The following is a 27055-nucleotide window of genomic DNA, read 5'->3' as shown; positions in this document are numbered from 1 at the left end:
CCAAATAAGAATATGGGAGGATATAGGATTGTAGATGACGTTTCTACTTTTTTAACTTTTTTATATTATGGTCATCATACTGTTGATAGGAAGACAAAGCATAAAGGGTTCAAGAATGAAAATGTACTTTAAACTGTAAATTAAAATAAATTTTTATTCAAAGCATCTTTTAAAATTACAGCATGTTTATTCTTATGCTGTTACCTCTGCCAAACTACAACTGAGCCATATGAAGCATAAAACACTTCAAAAATTTGAATGTAAACCACATTTTTAAAACAAAAAGCAGTCTTAACACACCTCAAATTTTAGATGCCAATGTATTTTGTCCAAGTATATAGCTTATATCAAAAAAGAACATTTTAAATATTTCTATAGTAAGTAGTTATAATTTCTTAAACTTCCAATTATACAAATAAAAAATGTTTGTGAATATAACTATTATAGTTGACAAAAGCTGACCAGAAAAACAAACAAACAAAACCTCTTACTTTTGAAGGCCTTAAATTTTATTATTCATGAATTGGGAAGTATTTGTATTTTTTAATACAAGTTTACTGCCCTTTCATCTTTAGGTAAGTTCATCAAATTTTAAATTTCCCAAGACTGATGAGTGTTGCTTTTCAGAGTTCATTTAAGTTATATTTGAGAAAAAATTCTAGAGAAAATGCTGAAACCTAACCCATGAAAATTCCGATGCTACAGTCTCTCTTACTGTGCTTATAAGTGCTCCAAGTTAAAATGCTATATACCAGATTACAAACAAAATTCTTAGACCATTACAAATATAAATTCTCTTATTACAAAAAAAAAAAAAATCCCTCAAGATTTGTAATTTACTGTACAGAGGAATTACATTTTTAAAGTATGTCCTCATTCATACACATTATTTGTTACTATCATCTTTCACACTTTTGCCTCTTTCCAAGACATTTACATACCACCCCTTCCCCACGGCTACGTATTTCAAACTACCTGTGTACTGCAACACACTGGAATTTTTGGATAAAGAAGCCTACATTTTAGATAATGTTTAAACTACATCCATAGGCTACTACTTCAAAAAAGAAAAAAAAAAGGCGCTGGAGAGCCCTTATTTCCCTCTATTACTCTGACGTTTACTCCAATTAAGCAATCTATCAAATTACCATGCTATGCGTGTCATTTAGTTTCTGCGTAAACAAACGCTTAAATGATGGAGGTTTATGCCTATACATAAAGGAGGTGAACTGCTCAGGTCTTAATTTTTCTCTTTATGCTTCAGTACATAAAGTGGTATTTAAAAACTTCATCCATTTGGAAAAATGGCTTAAAACCACCACACAAGTTAACACACTTGCAGTTGAAACTATTCCAGAAACCTAGTTATTTGAGTAGCTACTATTTTCTGCAGTGTTTAACTGATAACTAAATTTAGTGAACACAAAATAGCTTGGCATGTTATTCTAAAGTAAAGCAAGAAGGTGGCTTTATGCACTGAAAATATAAATAGGAGGCTTCCATTTGCTAATAATTCTAAACAAGCAGTACAATTAAAATTTAGTGTTTGCTAACAAAAGATCTAAAACTTCACTACAGAACCACCCTGTAGATGTCCCTTTTATTAATAAAATCCAAGTGCCAAATCTCATTACAGGGCCCATAATATTAAAAAAAGTAAAAAAAAAAAAAAAAAAAAAACAATTACCAAGTTATCTAGACTTTGCAAGATTAATCACTCAATTTCAGCAAATGAGAAACATGCAATGTGCAAAAGTTCCCAAGTTAACATAATAGGGATGCCAAGTGCTTTTCAAACCTAAATATCATAGTGAATTGTAAAGCCTCAGAAAGATAGAATAAGACTGACTGATAAGACTCCAATTCTGAAAATTCTTAACTACCGTGCATCTTACCAAGATCCTCAAAAATCTCTTCTTCCAAAGTCCGTAACTTAGAATGTCTTCCAAAATAGTCAGTTTTCCACTTTTCATTAGGCACACTATTTTGCAATTTAAAAATACGTATCTTACACACATATCTTATACTTTCTGGCTTGCTTCAGTGTTTACAGTATTGTTAAACATACTAATATACATCGTTAAAAATGATCTTATAAATAATCTATTTCAACGTTCTTTGGCTACATGTACCATTCTGTTTTTTTATACAAGTGTCTTATTCAGAAAGTGCTTCCTGTGAGAACTGCTTCCAATGAATGCATTAAACTTGCAAAATCTAGCTTCCCACAATATATCCTTTTCTACCCTGTACTAGAAGTCCCATATTTACAAAATATTTTAAACTTTACAACAAATCCATTACCATATAAAAAAAAGTGCAATTCTCTCTCACCCCATATTATGGGGCGATGACATTCTTCATAAATTTCTACAGAATAGCAGCCTATGATAAGCAAATAAGGTGCTTAGCTTATGCCCAAGGATCTACTTTTTAAGTACGCTGGGCAGTACTTTTGTACAGTGGAAGAGTCAGTGTTCAGGCTACTGGCGGAGTGGTGCTCCAGTCAGGTTGGCGAGCTCTATGAGAGCAAGGGCGCCGTGCAGGCGCTCCCGCTGCTCCTGCAGCCGGCGCTGGGCACCACGCTTCTCGTCGTCCTCCTCATCAGACTGAAGGTACTCCAGAGGGTCTTGCTGCTCCTGATCCGCCTTCTGAACGAGCTTTCCTTTCAGGGTGGGGGCACGCTGCTCTCTCGTTTCCCAATACCTATATGAAATGCATGCACATTAGCTGTATGTCTACACAACCTTTTCAAATGTTTATTTTTCTTTTGATTCTTTACCACAGTATTATTTTCTGTGTTTTAGTTTATAAGGCTATAAAGCAATTTCACACATACTACATGTATTTCCCATTATAGAGGGAAAAGTTCAGGGTCCAAAAACTGAGGGACTTGCTCAGATTTCCAAAAATCAAAAATGGGCAGTTCTGGGTCTTCTACTCCATTCCCTAGTCATGGGTTTTTGCCAAAAAAGGATAGCTGCCTTTAAGATCATATGTGAAGTGGATTACCATAAAATACACAATAGTAGAACAAATATTATTTGTCACTTGTACCTCAATAAAGAAATAAACTTTAAAAAAAAGTAGACTAATCATTAGAAACCTATTTATCCTATTCACAGAGGGATGGTGACTTCTGCCAGAGGTAAGTATGAGAAACTTGAAACCCACAGAATATGATAGATTAGTATCTATAACACATAGAACTAATTCAAAAATTTAAGAGACATCACCATTTTTCTATTACATAGCTGACTGATTAATTCCCTAGAAAAAATAGAAAAAATGTTCCACCTTGAAGTAAGTGAAGAAAGGTATATTTAAAGAACAATAGCACTCATACAAAAATGTCCCATACAAAGACTTGTATATTTACATAGCTTTATTTGTAATACAGCAAACATAATGCATAGACTTGTCGAATCACTATATTGTAAACCTGAAACTAATGTAACAATGAGTGCCAACTATACTTCAAGGAAAAAAAAAAAAAACACTAAACTGGAAAAAAAAAAAAAAATGAACTACAGATACAGTCCACAACGTGGATGAATTCCAAAATAATTACATTGAGTAAAAGAAGCCAGATAACAGAAGTACATACTGTATGACTCCATATGTATAAAAATTTAGAAAATGCAAACTAGTATACAGTAACAGAAAGCAGATCACTGTTGTCTGGGGAGCAAGAAAGCAGAGAAGAGCAGGAGTGATGAATTACAAAGAGGCATGAGGGAACTTTTGGAAGTGACCGATATGTTCACCATCTTGACTGTGATGATGGTTTTGCAGGTGTACACATATGTCAAAACATATCAAATTGTACACTTTAAATGTATACGATCTATCATGCGTCAATTGTACCTCAAAACTGTTTTTAAAATCATACACACAAAATTCATACAACTACTAGATTTCAGGAAATCCAGATATCTCAAACTGGAAAAATGTGGTCAATACTCAAGGCATAAAAAAAGACATGCAAACAGTTCAGTATGACTTGAAGGACAACTAGGAACAGAGAATAGCAAAGAAGCTTAGCAAGGTTGGCAGGGACCAGGCAATCAAGGACTTCAAATGCCATAATAAAGGGTTTAGATTTTACACTGAGTAGAATCCATCAGTCTGTCGCTGAGTAGATGGGAGAAGGATAAAGGCAAAATGACCAAGAGGTTTCTGACTTGGACAAAATTAGAATTAATGGGGCAGCAGAAGTCAGGCAGGAGGAAGGAGGGAGGAAGTGATGCAGTAAATAAGACAAAGGTAATGGTTCCCCAAGTGGAGCTTGCGGTCCAGCAGGGAGGATAGACACTGAACAAATAAATGTGTGATGAAGGTGTGGAAAGAGAAAACACAGTGTGTTGTAAAAGCTTCTATTTAGTTGGTCTAACCTTGTTTGTTCTTGGGGTTAGTGAGCGGGTTAGGGAAGAACTTCCTGAAGCGATGTATGACCCCAGTAAGAAAAGAAGAAAGAGCAGAGTGGCTAAATGAAGAGGAAAGCAGCATTCTGGGCAGAGGGAGCCCGCAGCAGAGGCCTGGGAGCCACAGTGTGAGTGGTGCTGACACACAGGAGGCCAACGAAGCTGAGGACAGGTGCATTGCCAGGGGAAGGCAGAGCTACCGCAGAGGGATTCCAGACTTTATACTAAGTGCAGAGGAATCTGAAGAAGTAGGAGGGTCCCAAACAGCTCATGCTGGTTTGTACACAAAAAACGACTTCTCAAATCAAAATACCTTTGGAGAAATTTTTTTTTATATACTGTCCCCTTGTTGCCATTCAAAAAAATATTAAGCTGGGTGCTTAATATTAAGCTTTGTAGAACTTTACTTTAGAAGAACCTCTAGCCTGTATCCCAGTAATAATCAGCACATATGTGATACAAAGAAAAGGAAGACAGGCTGCACTGTGGAATACAATACACATAAAACATTCTTAGAAAATGAAGAAAATTCTTGCTTTTATAATAAATTGTGGGCTGGGCACCCAGACTAATTAGTATCATGTATTTGTTGTCTATCACACACCAGATCCTCGTGCCCCTCCTAGCAATTCTGCAGTTTAAGGAAATAAAGCACTATTTCACGTTACTTTATAAAATGTGTACAAAAGCAACTTATTTAAAATGAGAGAACTGTCGAAGCTCCCCCCATCAACCCATGTGCTAGGCGGTATTCTGCAGTGGAGTGCAGAGAGAACCTTACTTGGCCAACCACTCGGCGGCAGCCTGGTTGTCCACAGCCTGGTGCTTACTGAGAGCATCTGTGGGCTCCTCCCGTTTCAGCCTGGCATAAGGGTGCTTCGGACAGTGGCGGTTTGCATGGGTGAATCTGCTTAGGCAGCCTTCAAAACATAGAGGGAAACACTAATCAGAATCGGGACATCCAGCAGACATGGAAAATGTTCAGTTTCCCTGGTATCCAAGAAAAGTAAATGAAGACCATGGGATTTCGCATTCTATAACTTGGAGGAGGAGAAAAAAAGAAAAACCACCCTACGGGGAAGCAATTCCTTCACCTCTTAGTCATGGCAACATAAATCCATCAACCCCACCAGAAAGTGATTTATTAACAAAAATGGTCAAAACCTCTGACTTAAGAATTCCCTTCTTGGAATCTATTGTAAGGAAACATTCCAAAAGATGAATAAAGCTGTATTGAGCTTTATTTTAGCTGAGGAAGCCGTGCCTCTCAGCTTTTTGGCAATAAATGAATTTTGAAAACAAACACTCAAGGGCAGCTGGGTGGCTCAGTGGGTTAAAGCCTCTAACTTCGGCTCAGGTCATGATCTCGGGGTCCTGGGATTGAGCCCCGCATCCGGCTCCCCGCTCTGTGGCGAGAGCCTGCTTCTCCCTCTCCTTCTGCCTGCCACGCTTTCTACTTGTACTGTCTATCTCTCTGTCAAACAAATAAATAAAAATCTTTAAAAAAAAAAAAAAAAGAAATTGTGATATGATTTAGAAAATCACTTATGAAAAGTGGTAAGAAATTACTAACAGTGGTACTAAAGTGGTAAAACCTCCCCCTTTATTGAAAATTTAGACAATGATGTGCTTCCTTCAATTTAATAGTTACAAAGTTTAAAACCAAAATAAAACCCTACCATAAAGCCTGTATTTACTTTTATAGATCTTTCTACCACCTCTAACTGAATATAATATTATTTTTTTAAGTAATCTCTCTGCCCATCATGGGGCTCAAACTCCCAAAGCCAAGAGCAAGAGTCACATGCTCTGCTGACCAAGTCAGCCAGGTGCCCCCTGAATACACTGTTTTTAACTGGCCTTGAAGATTTTCATCTAAAAAGAGTATTTTATTTACAAATCAATCATTTCCCAGAAAATGAGCATGGAACACAATTTAGAAAGAGAGCTTATGATGTTTTATAAAAGTTAATCAAAATCTCTCCTCCTAAAAAAACCTCAAGTAAAAGATAATTTCACTTTTAACTCAAAACCAGTTATTACATAAACCTTACTCTTAACACCATACCATTTTCTGAACAAACAAAAGGTTTCTCTCCGGTGTGAAGACGCTGATGTGTTTTGAGCTGTCCACTTTGAACAAAGGCTTTTCCACAGTCTGGATAGTCACACAGATAGGGTCTCTCACCTAAGTAGACAAATATCATGTATTATTTCTGAGACAATAAAGTGAGAAGAGAAAGGGACAGACACTCAACCTCTGTATAGGTCATGACTCCAAACAACAACCAAACCTGTCACAGCCTCTACAAAGCTGCAAGGATTAATGCTAACAGCAGCACTTCCATGCTACCAAGCAGCTTTCCACAGGGAAGCACAGAAAGAATGTTCTTGGACCTTGAGCTTTTAGGTTCCCACATGGAAAGTCCTGAGGTTATCTTTGGCTTATCTGGTCATTTTTCTCCCCATGATCCAAATCCCTAGGTCTCCCACACCTGCTTAGCCCTCCCACCCAGAAGGAACCCTAGTGGACCTCTACTACTTGCACATCACTTCTGGAGGGCATGCCATGGAACACACTTGCTTTTATTATATGAACTACCCCCTAAATCACTGCAAACCCTAATGCACTCCCTGAACAAGTGAAAATGATCTGCTGACTTTCAGTGGTCCCCTAATAACTGCACTATAGCTACTGGGTTAGAGGGCTGAGTTTATCTTTACTTCACTCCTGACATTCGTTCATTCCATAAGGCTGTTCGTCATCTCATTATACTTGAAAATCCAATCTTCTCTGCCCATTCAAGTCTTTTCAGTGCTGTAGGCTCTCAGTGACTTTCCTCCTACCTCCCTGTCACCTCCAAATAACTGAACTATGTTTCCCTTCGCAAACTTAGTATCCACTGTTGTTTATGTATCCCGGCACTCTCCTGATACAAAGATGTGTACGACTTTGTACTCCATTGCAATTCGTACATACAACACAGTGCTAGGCTTGAGAAAGTAGCTTGAAAATCTTGTTCAACCATAATTAAACTTATTTTTTTTTAATATTTCTTTGATTAACAATTATGCACTGGTCCTTCCCAAATGATCCAAAGAACACTAACAAGTCCTCCCTAGTGTCTCATTATTTAGAAATGTAGTAAATGATTATGATAGTTAAACACAAATTAATAAAACACAAGATACAGGGAGTTATTTAAGATAGTAAGAGAAAAGTCTCTTACAAAGTGTTTACATACTGGCGCTTGGCCATACCATGCAGATCTTGGGCTCAGTTCTCTCGTGTACAACATAGCAGGCCAAGGACTGAAAGCACTGGGGTGACACATGGTAGATTGGAGGTTGATCAGGCCTGAGCCTCAGGGGTCCTATCGTTATGCCACAGGGTCCTGAACCTTAAATGCACAAGCAACACATACTCTATGGCCTGTGAACCAGTTATTTGGGGATATTTCAGACTAATTGGATTTTTAAAAATCTGAAAAATTCTCAAATTCTCAAAACCAGATATTTCATTTAGTAATGGTTTTACTGAATTGTACCTAAAGTCCAAACCTCTTGGCCACCTTAGCTTTAAAATAATTCAAAATTAAAACTTTACCCTTTTTCAGGGATTTGGCTAAGAAAACTATATTCTAGCATATTATTAAAATGCATCTTTTCAAAAACAAAAAGCAAAACCAGGTGGTGACCATAAACACAGTGGAAAAAAAAAAGGCAACTAAGCCTTAAAAGCCCAAGCTCTAGACTAGTACTGCCCAATAGAAATGTAATGTGAACCACTTCTAGTAATCACATTACAAAAGCAAAAAGGAACAGGTGAAATTAATTCTGATAATATATTTTATTTACCCCAATATATCTGAAATATTATAATTTCAATATGTAAACAAGATCAAAGTCATCAAAGTTTATTCTTTTTCATATTAAGCACATTTTACACATGCTGCCCCTCTCAATTAGACTAGCTAAATTTCAAGTGCTCAAGAGCCACATGTGCTATTGTATTGGCAGCTGTTACCCTAGACCCAAGGGTGTGGGAGGTTGTAAGGCAGTGGTCATTGCTTTTTTCAGTGCCTCAGTTAACTCATCTGTAAATTATTAAATGCCATTATTAGAACCAAAAGCCTCCTTCTCCAGGGCCAACTTTCTCTATGGAAAAAACAAGGGCCCTCTCTTTATTTCCTGACTCCTATCCAGTATTTAAAATATAAGTACAGTGTGTCGGCACAAAGAGAGATATGTGATAGTCCTGGGATAGTTACCTACAGCACATTTAATTCTGAAAAATTATATTTCACCTTAGATTAGATGGCTAGGCCAAACATTCTGATGGCACACTGAAGATTCTAGAAATTCTGCTAGACACTTGACATATGGTGTTTTAGTATTTGGCCTACAAGTCAGTTTTAACAATTATATAGATAGCTAAAGGGCATATCAAGTAAAATTCAGGTAGGTAGAATGACAGAACTAAATTTAGCAGTAACATTCCTATGACCACTAGATTAATTACCATGATACCTTTAGAAATCACATGGTACCAGTGTTGAGAAAACCATTTCTTCCTACCAAAAAAGAAATGGACTATACAATGCCTGTTTGAAAAAACTTCACAATAAGGAAAAGTAAGGCAACTAAAATACTAATAGGCCCAAATATCAAATCAGCTTTAAGTATTACTTTTACTTAACTTACCTGTGTGAGTCCTTTTGTGAGCCTGGAGCGATTTCTCCCGTGGAAACACCCTATTACAGATGTTACAACGGATTCTGCTGGATGAATGCTCTCCTTCATTTATTAGATCCCGGACAGTATCTGCTCTGGGTCTGCCACGTCGGATTCCATCCTATTAACAATTTGTATAAACATTAATGTAATTTCCTGGATCCATTCATTAAAGTAAAATATCACAATAAATCACTTTTAAAATTGTTGAGTGACATCAGTGAAAATGGTAGAGTAGGTAGTTCTAAAGCCCCGTCCCACCACAGATCGAACAAACTGTCAAACTGTCAAAATCACCTTTATCACAACTCCAGAAAATAGTTAGAGATTTACAGCAACTCAGTCAACACTGAATCGAGAAGCACGCAACGTGAAACAGTAGGAAAACTTTGCAGCATTTTTACTGCTTGTCCTTGCCTCTCCCTGGGGTCCACAGTAGGCTTAAAGAGCCTTCATTCTCAATATGAGAACTTAGTCCCTGGCTACAGGGAAAGTAAAGCAGACCTGATTCTAAAAGTATTTGGTTTGTCTGTCTTGACCTGACAGCTACTTAAAGAACCAACACAAAGTCTTTTGTCTTTGCTTTGCCTAATATAGAACTCTCTTAGGTCAGAAAAGCAGTTAAACAGAGAGCATTGCTCAAAAACCTTATAAGGTTGAAGCACCTGGGTGGCTCAGTGGGTTAAAGCCTCTGCCTTTGGCTCAGGTCATGATCTCAGGGTCCTGGGATGGAGCCCTCCATCTGGCTCTCCGCTCAGCGGGGAGCCTGTTTCCCCTGTCCCCTCTGCCTGCCTCTCTGCCTGCTTGTGATCTCTGCCTGTCAAATAAATAAATAAAATCTTAAAAAAAAAAAAAAAAAAAAAGAATATGCATGACTGAAAAACAAAAACAAAAAAACCTCATAAGGTCAATAGTAACTTGTTGTCCCCTGGGGCAAAAGATTTCAATTGAGACAAAAGGACACATCAAAAGCCTGGGAGGAAAAGCTGGAAAGAGTTTCTTTGGGAAATTAGGGCATTGAAAACTGCCCTGGTATCCTAAAGATAAAAATTAAGAAAGCCACACACTTAGGGCAGGAAGCATGCTCAGAAAAGACCTGATAAGACCCTAAGTTTTCACCTCTGACTGATCCTCTGCTAGGCAAAAGAAGGAAATGAAGTCTAAGGCAGAGTTGTAATGAGTCTAAGCACTGAAAAGAGAGCTATAACACAGAGCCATTTCTGCAAAGTCAAGAGTTTCTTCCCTTTCAATTTTTGGCTCCAGGCATTCAAGAAAATCTCTAGCAATGTTGAGCTGACTATAAGCTAATGAAACAGCAATTTAGATAACAGTCACAACAAAGAATAGAGTTTACAAAAATAGTTTAGAAAATTCACAAAACAAATATTTACAACCCACAGGACACAATAAAAACAAACTTTGAGGGAGAAGAATCTGTTTTCCAGAGTCACCACATTACAATAGTCAAAACATCCCATTTTCAACAAAACGTTAATAAACATGTAAAGAAATACACGTATGGTCCATACATAGGAGAAATTAATAGAAACACACCATGGGGAAGTAGACACTGGTCTTACTAGACAAAAACTATGGTCTTAAATATGCTGAAAGAGGTAATGAAAACCATGGATGGACAAAGGAAAAACAGGAGAACACTTTCAACAAACAGAAAATATAATAAGGAAACAAATTAAAAGGGCTCCTGGGTGACTCAATCGGTTGAGCATCCAACTCTTGATTTTGGCTCAGGTCATGATCTCACCATCTTGAGATCAGGCCCCACATCAGGTTCTGCATTTAGCAGGGAGTCTGCTTGAGATTCTTTCCCTTTGCCCCTTCCCCTGCTCACTTGCTCTCTCTCTAAAATAAATAAAACTTTTTTTTTAAAGAAACAAATTATAAAATGAAACCAAACAGAAATTCTGGAGCTAAAAATTACAATAAACAGAATGGAAAAAATTCACTAGAGAATTTGAGTGGCAGATTTGACTGTCAGGAAGAATCAGCAAACTTGAAGACAGGTCAATTGAAAATATCCAGCCTGAGGAACTGAAAGAGAAAAGAATGGAAAGAACCCAAGACACCTGTAGGAAACCAAGGGCTACTAAAACAAAAGACTACTGGGTATCTGGAACTTATAACAGCAGAAATGTATTTCTCACAGTTCTGGATACTGGAAAGGCTAGGATCAAGGCACTGGTGTAGACAGGTGAGGGCCCTCTCCCTGACTTGTAGCTGGCACCCTCCAGCTGTGTGTTCACATTGGAGCTCTCTGGAGTCTTTTTCATAAAAGTTCTAATCCCCTTCAAGAGGGCTCCACCCACCATTAGGTCAAAATGTCAAAAGACAAAAGGCAGAGAATCTCGAAAACAGGAGAAGCAATTCATCAGGTACAAAGAGTCCTCACTAAGATTAACAGCTGATTTCTCAGGAGAAACTATAGAAAGCAGTAGGGTGACATGTTTAAAGTATTGAAAGGAAAAAAAAAGTCAACCAATAATCTTACATCCAATAAAATTATCCTTGAAAAATGAAAAAGAAATTAAGACATTATCAGATAAACATAAGCGGAGAGTGTTCATGGCTAGTACATGGCTAGTACCTACCATACAATAAATGTAAAGGGAGTTCTTCAGGCAGAAATGAAAGGGCACTAGAGAGAAACTCAAAGCCATACAAAGAAATAAAGAACTTTGGTAAGGGTAATTACATAAGTAAACACAAATGCTAAAAGTTTTGTATTTTTGGTTCATAACTCCTCTTTTCCTTCTATATAATTTAAAAGACAAATAAATGCCAGGTGCACCGGACTAGCTCAATCAGAGGAACATGTGACTCATAATCCTCAGGGTCGTGAGTTCAAGACCCACACTGGGGTAGAGATTGCTTAAATATATAAATAGATAAACTTTTTAAAACATGACAAATGTCAAACATATTTTTTAAATTACAAATCCATGTTAATGAGAACATAATATAAGAAGATGTAATTTGCAATTATAACAAAGAGGGAGAGAGAGAGCTGGATAGGAGCAGAGTTTTTGTACACTATTGTAGCTGAGGTGGTACTAGTTCAAAATAGATTGTTTTAAGTCTAAGAGATTAATTGAAATTCCCAGGGTGATCACTTAAAAAAAAAAAAAAAAAACCTAAAAAATCAAAATAAGGAAACAAGAATGAAAATAGTATGCTGCAAAGAATAAAATAAAATAAACACAAAGAAGGCAGTAAGAGAGGAATTGAGAAACCAAAGAGGTATAAGACATATAGAAAACAAATAACAAAATACCAAAAGTAAGTTCTTCCTTAACAGTAATCACTTTAAATGTAAATAGCTTAAATTTGCCTATTAAAAGGTAGAAATTAGCAAAATTGATTTTTTAAAAAAAATGATCCAACTATATGCTGCCTACAACAGACTTCTTTAAATCCAAAAACACAAATAGGGAAAGGATGGAGGGGCTCCTGGATGGCTCAGTACAGCATGCAATTCATGATCTCAAGGTGGTGAGTTCAAGCCCTACCTTGGGCCTAGAACTTACTTTAAGCGAGAGAGGGAGAGAAAAGCTGGATAAACAATAAAAAATAACAATTGCAAACACTCACTCACCTAACAATAGAGCCCCCAAAATATGAAGCAAAAATGGACAGAAACTAAAGGAGAAGGAGTTCAAAATAACTGGAGACTTTCACTTTTAATAATAGATAGGATGACTAGACAGGTGAACAGAGATACAGAAGACTTGAACAACACCTTAAGCCAACTAGACCTAACACATATATAGAACACTCCACATAAAAACAGCAAAATATGCATTTTTCTCAAGTGCACATGAAATATTCCCCAGGAAAGACCATTTGTTAGCCCACAGAACAAGTACTGATAAATTTTAAAAGACTGAAATCATCCAGTAACTTCTGGGACAAACATGGAATGAAACTATAAATAAAAAACTGAAAGAAAAATGGAAAATTCACAAATAGGTGAAAATTAAACACAGTCTAAACAGCCAGTGGGTCAAAGAAGAAATCACAAGGGAAATTAGAAAATACCTTGACACACATGAAAACAGAAACACAACATATCAAAACTTAGGGGATACAGTTCTTGGATCGGAGGGCTTAATAGATGGTAACAATACCACCCAAAGTGATGTACAGAGTTAGCACTATCCCTATTAAAATTCCAAAGCCTTTTTTTTTTTTCAGAAATGGAGAAAGTGATCCTCCAATTCATATAAAACTACAAGAGGCTCCAAATAACCAAAACAATATTTAAAAAGAGCAAAGTAGAAGGACACATATGTCCCTATTTCAAAACTTACTACAAAGCAGTAACAATCAAGACAGTCTGGCTCTGGCAAAAGAAAAGTCACATAGACCAGTGAAAGAGAATTGAGAAGCAAGAAAGAAACCCTCATTTAAGGCAAACTTACTTTCAACAAGGGCGTCAGGAACATTCAATGGGTAAAGAACTGTCTCTTCAACAAATGATTCTGAGATAACTGCATTTCTACATACAAAAGAATGAAGTTGTATCTGTACCTCACATGATATTAAAAAAATTAACTCAAGGGGTGCCCAGCTGGCTCAGTCAGAAGAACATGCAACTCTTGATCTCAGGATAATGAGTTTGAGTCCCACACTGGTATAGAGTTTAATTAAATGAATAAATAAACTTTAAAAATTAACTCGGGGCACCTGTGTGGCTCAGTCAGTTGAGCAGTCAGCTCTTGGTTTTGGCTCAGGTCCTGATCTCTTGCTTAAAGAGTCTCTCTCCCTTTGCCCCTCCCCCTACTCACGTGCACTCTCTCTAAAATAAATCAATCTTTAAAAATAACTAACTCAACGTGCATCATGAACCAAAATGTAAGTGCTAAAACTCTAAAACTCTTCAAAGAAAACAGGGATTAATGTTCATGAGCTTGAATGCAGCAATGGATTCTTAAATATGGCATCAAAAACATAAGCATCGGGGCGCCTGAGTGGTTCAGTCGTTCAGCGTCTGCCTTCAGCTCAGGTCACGGTCCCAGTGTCCTGGGATCGAGCCCCACATCAGGCTGCTTGCTCCGCGGGAAGCCTCCTTCTCCCTCTCTCACTCCCCCGCTTGTGTTCCCTCTCTCGCTCTGCCTGTCTCTCTGACAAATAAATAAATAAAATCTTTTAAAAAAAACAAAAAAAACATAAGCATCAGGGGCGCCTGGATGGCTTAGTGGATAAAGTCTCTGCCTTTGGCTCAGGTCATGATCTCAGGGTCCTGGGATTGAGCCCCACATCAGGCTCTCTGCTCAGAGAGCCTGCTCCCCCCTACCCACTCTCTGCCTACTGTGATCTCTCTCTCTGTCAAATAAATAAATAAAATTTTTTTTAAAAAAACATAAGCATCAAAGAATAAATAAGCTGGCCTTAAAGTTATAAAATATTTGCATACCAAAGGGCTTTCTCCAGAAAGTAAGAAGACAACCTTACAGAACAGGGGATTAATATTTGCAAATTATATATCTTATAAGGGTCTAGTACATAGGATATATAAAGAACTCTTAAGATTTAACAACAAAACGACAAAAAAAATTTTTTTAATGGGTAAAGATCGGGGTGCCTCTGTCAATTAACCATTGGACTCTTGATTTCAGCTCAGGTCCTGATCTCAGGGTGGTAGGAGTAACCCCCATGTCAGGCTCTGCACTCAGCTGGGAGCTGCTTATGATTTTCTTCCTCAGCCCTTCCCCTGCTCAAAATAAATAAATAAAACTTTTAAAAAAATGGGTAAAGATCTTAAATAGGAATTTCTCCAAAAGAGTTATAGAAATGGGCAGCAAGCTCATGAAAAGATGCCCAAAATCATTAGGGAAAAACAAATCAAAATGAATGAGGTCAATTATATCTCAACAAAGCTTGACAAAAAAATTTAAAAAAAAAGGTTTTTAATTTTTTTAAAAGCACAGTTAAGATTACTACCTCACACCAACTTGATTATACTTAAAAAGAGAAATAGGAAATAAAAGTGGTTTTTGGCAGAAAGATAGAGGAATTGGAGCCCTCAAAAATTGCTAGTGAGAATGTAAAGTGGTTCAGCCACTACAGAAAAAAATATTTGAGTATGATATAATGTCATATACATACACATAGCCAATAGCATAGTATTCCTCAACAGAAATGATACATGCCACAGGGTAGCTAAACCTCAAAAATAATATGCTAAATGTAAGAAGCCAAACCAAAAAAGCCATATATTGTATAATTCCATGTAATGAAATATCCAGGATAGTTAAGTACATAGAGACAGAACACAGATTGGTTTCCAGAGACTGCCTGTGGTGGGGAATAGGGACTAACTGCTTAATGAGTACAGAGCTTTCTTTTGAGGTAATGAATATGTTTTGAAACATGATATGTAGGTGGGGGTTGCACAATATTGTGAATTACTAATGTCACTTAATTACACCTTAAAGTGGTTAATTTTAGGTTATATGAATTTCACTTCAATTTTGCTTAAAAACTAAGGAAATCTGAATACACTATGGATGTTAGTTAATAACAATGTATCAATCTGGCTCATTAATTGAAACATATTCTCTGTTAATGTAAGACGTAGGCAATGGGAAAACAGGGTTTGTGATTTATGGGAACACTCTGTACTATCTTAACTTTCCCATATATCTAGAACTAATCTAAAATAAACATTCACAGGATGTCTGGGTGGCTCAGTAGGTTGGGCCGCTGCCTTCGGCTCAGGTCACTATCCCAGGGTCCTGGGATGGAGACCTGCATTGGGTTCCTTGTCCAGCAGGGAGCCTGCTTCTCTCTCTGCCTCTACCAGCCACTCTGCCTGCTTGTGCTCTCTGTATGACAAATAAATAAATAAAATCTTTAAAAAAAGGATTATGTACAACTACATTCAAAATGAAAATGCTTTTACTGCCTGCAATATAAAAAACCTAAAGCCTTCCAAATGTTTACAAACAATAGGCCAAAACCTTGATGGATAACAATAAGCTCCAGGAAAAATTCCATTCAATCAATTTTCACTTTGAAAGAAAAGGCCAATCTCAACATGGATGAGTTATCTTATAGGATAAGTCATTTTTAAAAAATTCTTAGATATTAAAATCTATCTCCATAGCAGTCAACAGATGGAAGCAATCTAAATGTCCATTGGAAGATGGATGAAGAAAAGGTAGCATATACAAAACAATGGAAAATTATTCAGCCTTAAAAAAAGAATCCTGCCAATGCACTATAACTTGATGAACCTTAAAAACAACATGCTAAGTGAAAGAAGATATTACAAACACACACACCACAAATTCTATCCGATCCATTTATATAAGGTATCTAATTAATCAAACTCTTAGAAAATAGAATGGTGGTTGCTAGGGACCGTGGGGAAAAAGAAATTCATTCAATGAATACACAGTTTCAGTTTTACAAGATTAATAAGTTCCTGAGATCTGTTATACAACAATGTGCATATAGTTAACACCAAAAAATGATTAAGATGGTAAACTTTGTGGATTTTATTTTTGGTTTTGGTTTTGGTTTTTGCCATCAAAGGAAAAAAAGGGAATGTGGAAAGGTACTACAACAGATAAAAATATTCACTGCCCCTCTCCACACTATGTGTAGGTACCAATGAGGTCAACTTGGCCACATCACTTCTTTTGGCCAATAAAATGTGAAAGGAAATTATATGTATGTAAGTAAAAGCCTTAAAAAGCCATCACATCACATATCAAAAATGATAAATCTAGGGCACCTGGGTGGCTCAGTGGGTTAAGCCACTGCCTTCGGCTCAGGTCATGATCTCAGGGTCCTGGGATCGAGTCCCACATGAGGCTCTCTGCTCAGCAGGGAGCCTGCTTCCTCCTCTCTCTCTCTCTGCCTGCCTCTCTGCCTACTTGTGATCTCTCTCTGTCAAATAAATAAATAAATAATCTTAAAAAAAAATGATACATCTAATAAGTGGTTACTACCCAAACTTAACACCCCAAAAAACAATCTGGTTAAAAATGGGCAGAGGGGGATGCCTGGGTGGCTCAGGTGGTTAAGCAGCTGCCTTTGGCTCAGGTCATGATCCCAGGGTCCTGGGATCGAGTCCCACATAGGGCTCCTTGCTCGGCAGGGAGCCTGCTTCTCCCTCTGCCTCTGCCTGCCTCTTTGTCTGCCTGTGCTCGCTCACTCTCTCTCCCTCTGTCTCTGGCAAATAAATAAATAAAATCTTAAAAAAAAAAAAAATGGGCAGAGGACCTGATCAGACATTTTTCTAAAGACATACAAATGGCCAACAGACAAATGGAAAGACACTCAACATTACTATTCATCAGGAAAATACAAATTAAAACTACAATGAGATATCATTTTACCCTCATCAGATGGCTAAAATCAAACAGACAAGAAATAACAAGTGTTGGGACGGATGAAGAAAAAAAAGGAACACTACTGGTGGGAATGCTAACTGGTGGAGCTACTGTGGAAAAGAGTATAGAGGTTCCTCAAAAAATTAAAAATAGAATTATTATCTGATCCAAGAATTCCACTATTAAGATATTTACCAAAAGAAAACAAAACACTAATTCATAAAGATACATACAATCAGCATTATTTACAACAGCCAAGATATGGAAGCAACCCAAGTGTCTATCCATAGTTGAATAGATAAAGATGGTTTATACACACACACACACACACAGAGAGGAACATTACTCAGCCATTAAAAAGAATAAAATCTTGCCATCTGCTACAACACAGATGGACCCAGAGGGCATAATGTTATATGAAATAAATGAGAGAAAGACAAATACCATACCATTTCACTCATATGTGAAATTTATGAAACTGTTATGAAACAGATTCTTAAATAATAGAGAACAAACTCATGCTTGCCAGAGGGGAGGTAGATAGGATGGGTGAAAGAGATAAAAGGGATTAAGACTGCACTTATCTTGATGAGCAATGAGAAATGTACATAACTGTTGAATCATTATAGTGCACACCTGAAACTATAATACTGTATGTTAATTATACTTTAATTTTTAAAAAACCTTAGTGGTACAACTCCTGTGCTATGAAAGATCTTTTCCCAGTATTTTTTTTTTAAAGATTTTATTTATTTTCTTGAGAGGGGAGAGAAACAGCAGGGAGGGGAAGAGGGAAAGAAACCTAAGCAGACTCCTCACAGAGCGTGGAGCCAACATGGGGCTCGATCTCGTGACCATGAGATCATGACCTGAGCTGAAACCAAGAGCCTGATGATAAACCAACTGAACTACCCAGGCACCCTTTCCAGTATTTTTAAATACATAAAAACATACTGTTGCCTCTATTATACTTAGAAATAACTGACTGTTTAATATCAAAATTTTTAGATTATCCATTACTGTTTTCTGTTCCTAGTTAAAATATATTTTTTCAAGCATGTTTAATGGGGGGGGGGGGGATGGGCATTGAGTATTTTAAAAGTTAACAATTTGACTGCTTTCCAGCTCAAATCATGTATTTGCATTGAGAAATAGAGAGCTAAAAAAAAAAAAAAAAAATACAGTATAATACAACATCCTAGCCATATACAGGTAAGGCTTCACTGAGTGTATCATTTCAACTGAGAAAATTTAGTAAGGCAAGTAATCATCTGACGCCCTAAATAAATGATTAAAGAGCATCTTCTAACTATACATACAAAAATGAGCTGTGTTAGAGAAGGTCCTTTTCATTTTGGCCTTAGCAATAAAACCATGTTTCTACGTACATTTTAACAAAAACAGAGTGTTAACTAACTCATCAGCAATCAAGTATACCTATAGTCTAATAGACTAATCTTGTCAGGACTGCTTGATGGTTCATAAAACAAAGTAAAGCTAACAAGAAATGCAACACAGGGATGCCTGGGTGGCTCAGTTGGTTAAGCATTCGCCTTCTGCTCAGGTCATGATCCCACAGTCCTTGGATCGAGACCTGCATCAAGCCCTGCATCAGCCTGCTGCTCCCCCTGCTTGGGCCCACTCTTCCTCTCTCTCTCACTCTCTGACAAATAAATACATGAAAAAAAATTTTTTAATGCAACACATTTTATTTATTATGTGGCAACTCCTGTGAAATAAGCTACTAGAAAGAAGCAAAATAATTAAATTGCCAAAAATATTGGCATACTTAGGTAAATTTAATTTTTAAGACAGAACTTCAGTACCACTGGAAGGTAGATTAGTGGTTTTCAAAGTGTTTTCTGAAATAATACATGATAAATGTTTTGAGTTTTCAACGTCAATAACTATCTTTAAAAAGTTATTTAATAAAATTTGGGTCATTTCTCAAGCCACTTAGAATAACATACACATTTACTGAGATTTTAGAAAAAGTTATATTCTAACTGGGTATTCATGTGACGATGGAAAAAACTAAAAGTCTTTAACACATTTTTATACAAAGTAAAATTCAAATAAAATGTACAAATGCAACCTAGAAGGAAAAGAAAAACAGGTCTCACAGGAAGGCATATATATCTTGACAAGAAAATGAAAAAAATGTTAATTGATCACTTTTCCCCTTTCAAATTCAGGTTAGATCCAAATACCTTTTGACTTTTATATCTGCTTCCTCATTCTATTCCCCACCTTGTCCTATCTGCACAACTTTCTGAGTCTTAATTTTCATTTGTCTGCTGTATTTTGTGTACCCTCATAAAGCATTTCAGTTGAGATACAATAGGTGTAAATAGTGTGTACTTCTTAAGTCTGCTTTCATCAGCTTGATACAAAAAAAAAAGAATAAACCCCTAAAGCCAATTCACTCATGATATATACAGGAACAATATCACATAGGGATTGAGAACAAGGGCTTTGGAAGGTTCCAATCAGCTCTGCCACTTACCATAAGATGTTAACTAAATTTAATCTTGGGGACTCTCTTCTCTAATTCCTCCAAGTTCATATGGTAAACAAGATAATTAAAGAATTCAAAACACAATACAGAGCCCAGCAGTTTGCTATGCCAGGCAAAAAATGATAGCTACTATATTAACATGTTTAACATGGTGCTGACCAAAATTATCTGTATGAATCTGCTATTTGTAAGACTATGTGCGGTGTACAGGGGACCGAAGGAGTTGGTGGGATAGGCAGCTGTCAAGTCCTGAAAAGTGAATGGTATCTGAGGCTATGCACAGAGAAGCCGAACTACACAGGTCCCACAATGAAATAGTAACCTTCTGAACTTAGTCTGAGTAGAGGGTAAAAGGTGCAAAGGCTTGGAAATAACCTATGGCAGAGAGAAATTAGACTTGCTCCCTTCCCTCCCCTCCTGGAATTCTACAAATAAAGAGAAGATAGTGCTAATAATTATACACCAACAGTGCTAAGCAAACTTTTGATGAGGGGCCTAAATAAGTTGGTGGATGACGGATATTCTCCCCACAGGCAGGGGAGGCAGTGTAGAGCAGGAACAAACAAGAGAGCAAGCAAGAGCTCACACTTGGTTGTGAGGCTCTCAGATGTTAACACCTCCCCTGGGAGCAGTGGCAACAAATCGACAATAAATAAACACAAATGTTGTCCTTAAACTCACAACTGTTATCGCCTCTAACCTGTATACAAGAGAAGGGGCTAGGAGAAAACAGGTTACTGGTCACCCATCTTTCCATAAAATAAAAATTCAGACAGCACCATTCACCCATGATGCATGTAGAGATAAAGAACTACAACTAGTTTAGAGAAACAAAACAAAGTAAAGTAGGATGGAACACTCTATCTTTAGAGTGTGCTGATCACAAATGAAACTGGTTAACATCCTTAAATAAAGGTATATACCACACCTTTCCCCTCAAGAAGGGAAAGCTAAATGAATGAATTTTTAGAGCTGTAGCTCAATTTCTTGTATTAACTAAAGAACAAGTTAAAATCAATTTATCCAGTAATTCTGAAATATGACTATGAGGAGAAAAAAGGTGAAATATAAACCAGACTTTTTGAATTTCTGGTATATTTTACCTCTGAGAAGAGGCAGACAACAAAGAATTAAAATTCAAACCCATGCAGTGTGTGAGCAACTTTTATGCAAGGTGTATGAAATTAAGTTTTTTAGGCCAAAAAGAACATACTTATAAATTTCATTCATCTATTATATATAATCCAAAATTTATTATTATTATTATTTGTAAAATAGTAAATGCAAAATCTTCCACAATTATTTGTGCATGTATGCTTTTATGGTTCTTAATGATAAAACCTAATTTTTTAAAAAGCTAACACAGGAAAATATCTAGACTACCCAGCAATCTTACTAAGCCATCTTGCTACCTAGCAACAGTGATTATTTCCTTCACAAACTAACTCAGCTCTGTTAGAACTAAAAGTACACTGCTTGTTCTTTCAAATTTGTTTCAAATTTTTACTTAAGTGCCCTTCAAGAGCTGAAAGGGTGTCAAAGAACAGTTTAATAACTTTGTAGTTCTTTCACATTATGCCGCTAGTAACACATATCAATTTCCTCAGGGCTCAAAACACATGGAGTTTCAAAATCTTTGCTACTGCAAGTAAACCTGTTTCAATTTATAAATACAATATTTACCAATATAGGCACTTATCCACTGATTTATCTGTAGTCAACTACTTTTCTGACACAGCCATTTAACAAATAGAACGTGAATATTAATCTTATATTTGCACAATTCATTCATTACACAAGTTTACTAAACACTTTTATTCAGTATTTAGAATGTGCATTATTAAAGTTCAACAGTCTTCCAGAGAAAGCGATTCCCTTCCTCTAGGAGGTCACGGTCTATAGAGATAACTGTATTTCAGCAGAGAAGCACTTTGAATACATGCTTCAGGATCAGGAGCCACAAACACTCGACCATAGTCCCAGCTCTCCCATTACCTAGCTGTACGACCTTGGGGAGGTCCCTTCACCAATCCCTCTAATGCTTAGTTGCCTAATCCGTAAAGTACAGACTTGAACCAGAACCAGGTAGTCACATCTTTCCCAGCTCTAAACAGCGTGAGAGTGCGGGCAATTCCGGGTTAACGACAACAGCGTCCCAGTCCACTGGGTGCTCTCAACAATAGCCAAGCAGTACGCTGGATGAACGAACGGCAGAGAATGCCCAACTTCTGCTGAAGATTCCCTTAAGCCCCTTCTCGCTCTTCGGCCATCTCTGCAGGGCATCTTTAGTATGCAGCCGAATCTAAGCAAATCCCTCCCTTGCTGCACCTACAGGAACAGCTGAAGGCTCACAGCCCCTCCAACGCTTCTCCAGCCAGACAGGACTCAGCGGTCAAACGAGCGTTGGTACAACAGAAGACCTGCCTGCTCGGCGACCCCAGACTGAGCGGCAGCTCACTGCACCTGCTGCTGAGGGGCCTCGGGTCAGCCCGCCTCCCCTCCGCTCGCGTCACGTGACCGCTGCCCCGCCTCCCCCCGCGGGGACCCGATTTTGGCGCGCGGCAGTGACGTAAGCGTCCTGTCACCCGCCTCCGCCCCCGCCACGGCCGGAGCGACCTCACGTTTTAAACTCGGCCCCGCCCCACCCGCCGCCGGCTCCCTGGCCGCGCCGTTAACGGGCCCTGGCTGCCCCGCGCCCCGCCCGCCCGCCCGGCCGCCCGCGCCGCTCACCTTGAGGTGGCCGCTGTCTGGGCTGCTCGCTTCCTCCTCGTCCTCACCTCCCGAAGCGGCGGCGGAGGCTGCGGGCGGGGGCGCGCCCCGGCCTCGGAGCCCCGGGTGCTCCGCGGCTGCGGGCAAGGCGGCCGAGGAGGCGCCCCCCGCGGCCCCGGGGCTGAGCGTCACATTGTGCGCGTTCTCGCCCCAGCGCCACGGATACACCATGAAGTCGCTGAAGCCGGGGCTGGTGGGGATGAGCGGCGGCGGCGGCTCCGGCTCCCCCCCGCCGCCGCACGTGGGCTTGATCGGGGTCGTCCTGATGACCGACACCAGCACCCGCTTTGGGGAGTCGTGGCAGAAGATGACGGGCGGCGGCTGCGGCGGGTTGTCCGCCATCGGCCCCTCCATGCCCCGGATCATCGCCCGATCAGCAGCTCCGGCAGCCGCACTCCCTGAGCCCCGGTCTGGCCCTTCGCTCCGCTCTGCCGCGCTGCTCCCGAGTCGCCGGCGCTCAGTCCCGCCGGCTCATGGCTGGCGGACGTTTCCCGGAATCCTCTTGCGCGGCTGCCAGCGAAGGAGCGGCGCGGCTTGGCCGGCCCTCGGTGGCCAGCGCCAGACCCCAACCCTGGGTCAGGCCGCCCTCGGCTCTTTGTACTCCCCAACGCAACTGCTGCGGCGGGAAGCTGCGGGCAGCCTGCCTTTCGGTGACAGGAAAGCAGGACGTGCTGCGCCGAGCCCCCGAAAATAACAACCTGCCGCCTGGGTCACTGCTTCGGCTTTTCCCGCGTTACATTTCGCGCCTGGGCGGAACCAATCACCGCGAGGCCCCTGCCCGGTGGCCGCAGCGCGAGTGACAGGTCGCGCGAGCCAATGGCCGGGCCTGGACTTCTTTCCAGTCGAGGGAGGCGGAGCCGAGCCTGCGCGCGGGTCCTTTCTGCCACGCCATTGGTCGCCGTTCTTGTATTTTTTTCTGCCTCGAGGGCCAACTGCGTTCGAAAACTCGCGGGGAGCGCGCGACAACGGCAATCGCCCAGACACACCCGCCAGGAGCCCCGCCTCCACCGTCCTTCTGCGCGGGTTGTCAGTGTCGGGGGTGCGGGCAGGGCCGGGAGGCGAGAGAGTCGCTCATTGGAGGGGCGTCGGCAAGGGGGCGAGGCCGGGTGGGTGGGGGAAGGGGAGAAGGTCGTTGGCCGGCTGTGGCGCGCGCCCCGCGGCCCCGCCGGTCAGTCCCGCCCGCCAGTGGCTGTTGGGCCGCTGTTCCCGCGCGCCTGGAGTTTAAAGGGCTTGGGCCCCCAGCCGCCCGCCCCGCCACGGGTTCTGCGGGACTCAGGCCTCCCTTCTGCGCGTCTCTAGGAGACGTCCAAAGGTGCCTAGTTTCCTAGCCGGTTCCATCTGCCAAACCGTTGACTTCGCTGATCCTGTCCGCGCCCCGCAGCTTCCCCCGCGACCCCAGACTGGGGTGGGCATTTGCCCTAGCCTTCGCCCTCCCGGTGTTCGGTTCCCCCTCAATAAATGGCGTAATTAAAGAAGCGGTTTCCAGAGTCTCCAGGTGCTGTCCACAGTGCGGAGGGGACATGAACGCAGCATGCCTCCGCTCTCACACCCGGGACTGACGCCCCGAGGACCCCTGCCCTCTTCTGAGGCTGTTTTCACGTTATCCCGGAGCCTGCCTTCATTCTCGCGTCTGGTAGTCTGACCCATGGAGCGCCGGTGGGGCTCAGAAGCACCGCGCAGCAAAGGATGGGGCAAAATGAAATGTCCAGCCTCATAGTCACTAGAATGAGAAAGAAGACTGTGTCTGTTTTGTTCTTTGACGCATTGCCAGGGCCCAACCTGACTCACGGTGAGCCTTCAATAAATATTTGTTGAATGAATGAATGAATGAATATCCAATAGTTAGGGTTACAGTTGGTAATTAAATTGGAACATGCCTATATAATAGGTTGCTGTGCAGTGCGTGTGGGAGAGAGACACACAAATACACAGCTATGTCTAAATTAATTTAGCCAAATTGTTTAAAAACAAATTTAACCTACATGAACAACTTCTAAGATGATTTCAAGTGATAAAAAAGAAAACATGGAATTGTGTAATTTCGTGCAATTAAAAAAAAGGTGGGGCGGGACGCCTGGGTGGCTCAGTTGGTTGGACAACTGCCTTCAGCTCAGGTCATGATCCCGGAGTCCTGGGATCGAGTCCCGCATCAGGCTCCCAGCTCCACGGAGAGTCTGCTTCTCCCTCTGACCTTCTCCTTGCTCATGCTCTCTCTCACTGTCTCTCTCTCAAATAAATAAATAAAATCTTTTAAAAAAAAAAAAAAAAGGTGGGGAAAGAATATAAATTCTTGCTTGTAGATATACAAAATGTCTCTAGCAAGATACACAAGAAACTGATACATCAGTTGACTCCAAGAAGGGATATTATGTGACTAAGAAAAAGAAGTGAGAAGATTTCAAAAGTGACATGTACCTCTTTGTATCTTTTGCACTTTGAAGCAAGTAAAAGTATCTTTTCAATAAATGGTAGATAGCTACCATTTCCTGGAGGCCTACTATAATATATAGCCTATGTCTACTGATAAACATATATAATAATATGGATGGATGACTTACTTATATTCTACTACTCTCAACAATTCTGTGATGTATGAGGAAGTTTGTCCGAGGTCACATAATGCAACTGAAATATAGAAGCCAGGTTTTTTGGCCTCTGAAAACCATGTAGAGTATACCACTTTGAGTCTGCTGAACAAAAGGAAGAAGACACTGAAAAATGGGACCCCCACATTTCTGAGAACTGTTTCTCATATTTAAAACCTTCCAACTTTAGGGGTCAAATCTAATTTGATATTTTAATAGTTGATATGGAAAATTGAAAGCTATTTTCTCATTAATTTAATAAATTTTGTTTTATCATTAAAATGATGATGCTGCCAGAGCAGTCTTTACTTTCAACTCCATCCCAATCAAAATATCAATGGCATTTTTCAAAATGCTGGAACCAACAATCCTAAAATTCACATGGAAGCAGAAAAGACCCTGAATCACCAAGGAAATGTTTTTTAAAAAAAGAAAAAGAAAGCTGGGGGAATCACATTGCCTGATTTAAAGCTATGTTACAAAGCTGTGATCACCAAAACAGCATGGTACTGGCACAAAAACAGACACGTAGACCAATGGAACAGAGTAGAGAGCCCAGATATGGACTCTCAACTCTATGGTCAACTAATCTTCGACAAAGCAGGAAACAATATCCAATGGAAGAAAGACAGTCTCTTCAATAAAAGGTGCTGGGAAAATTGGACAGCTATATACAGAATAATGAAACAGACCATTCTATTACACCATACACAAAGATAAACTCTTTGTGGATGAAAAACCTCAATGTGAGACAGGAATCCATCAAAGTCCTAGAAAAGAACATGGGCAGTGACCTCTTCAACATCAGCTACAGCACCTTCTTTAAAGACATGTCTCCAAAGACAAGGGAAACAAAATTTTTGAAAATTAACTTTTGGGACTTCGTCAAGATAGAAGCCTTCTGCACAGCAAAGGAAACAGTCAACTAAACAAAGAGGCAACCCAAAGAATAGGAGAAAATATTTGCAAATGACACTACAGACAATGGGCTGATATCCAAGATCTATAAAGAACTTCTCAACACCCAAAAAACATATAACCAAGTCAAAAAATGGGCATAGACATGAGCAGACACTTCTCTAAAGAAGGCATACAAATGGCTAACAGACACATGAAAAAGTGTTCATCATCATTAGTCATCCTGGAAATTCAAATCAAAACCACATTTTTGCCAGTTAGAATGGCAAGTTCTGACCCACTGGTCTCCACAAGGCAAGAAAAAACAAATGTTGGAGAAGTTGTGGAGAAAGGGGAACCCTCTTACTCTGTTGGTGGGAATGCAATTTGGTGCAGCCACTTTGGAAAACAGTGTGGAGGTTCCTGAAAAAATTTAAAAGAGAGCTACCCTATGGCCTGCAATTGCACTACTGGGTATTTACCCCAGAGATACAGATGTAGTGAAAAGAAGGGCCATATGCACCCAATGTTCATAGCAGCAATGTCCACAATAGCCAAAATGTAGAAAGAGCCAAGATGCCCTTCAACAGATGAATGGATAAAGAAGATGTGGTCCATATACACAATGGAATATTACTCAGCTGTCAGAAAGGATGAATACCCTACTTTTCCATCAACATAGATGGGACTGGAGGAGATTATGCTAAGTGAAATAAGTCAAGCAAAGTCAATTATAGTATGGTATCACTTATTTGTGGAACAAGAATA

General features: G+C 39.7%; 1 protein-coding gene across 1 annotated transcript; it reads right to left on the bottom strand.

Moving 5' to 3' along the window:
- Positions 1-134: 134 nt before the first annotated feature.
- On the bottom strand, positions 135-23545 carry ZNF367 (zinc finger protein 367). Its single transcript, XM_059142576.1, has 5 exons — positions 22767-23545; positions 9129-9279; positions 6493-6612; positions 5206-5344; positions 135-2706 (listed from the first exon to the last, which is right to left on the bottom strand). Exons 1-5 carry the CDS (start codon positions 23169-23171, stop codon positions 2484-2486), a joined length of 1038 nt encoding a protein of 345 aa, XP_058998559.1. The 5' UTR covers positions 23172-23545; the 3' UTR covers positions 135-2483.
- Between the last annotated feature and the right edge of the window lie 3510 nt (positions 23546-27055).

The sequence above is a fragment of the Mustela lutreola genome, chromosome 12 (assembly GCF_030435805.1).
Source record: "Mustela lutreola isolate mMusLut2 chromosome 12, mMusLut2.pri, whole genome shotgun sequence".
Taxonomy (NCBI): Eukaryota; Metazoa; Chordata; class Mammalia; order Carnivora; family Mustelidae; genus Mustela; species Mustela lutreola.
This window is presented reverse-complemented; position numbering and strand designations above follow the sequence as displayed.

Bases quoted from the DNA above. Each gene is read 5' to 3' on its own strand.
- ZNF367 (XM_059142576.1), bottom strand. From the start codon at position 23,171: ATGATCCGGGGCATGGAGGGGCCGATGGCGGACAACCCGCCGCAGCCG. The intron at 9,280-22,766 runs GTGAGCGGCGCG...AATTGTTAATAG, and splicing joins CAGACAGCGGCCACCTCAAG to GATGGAATCCGACGTGGCAG. The intron at 5,345-6,492 runs GTATGGTGTTAA...TATGTTTTGAAG, and splicing joins TTTTGTTTGTTCAGAAAATG to GCTGCCTAAGCAGATTCACC.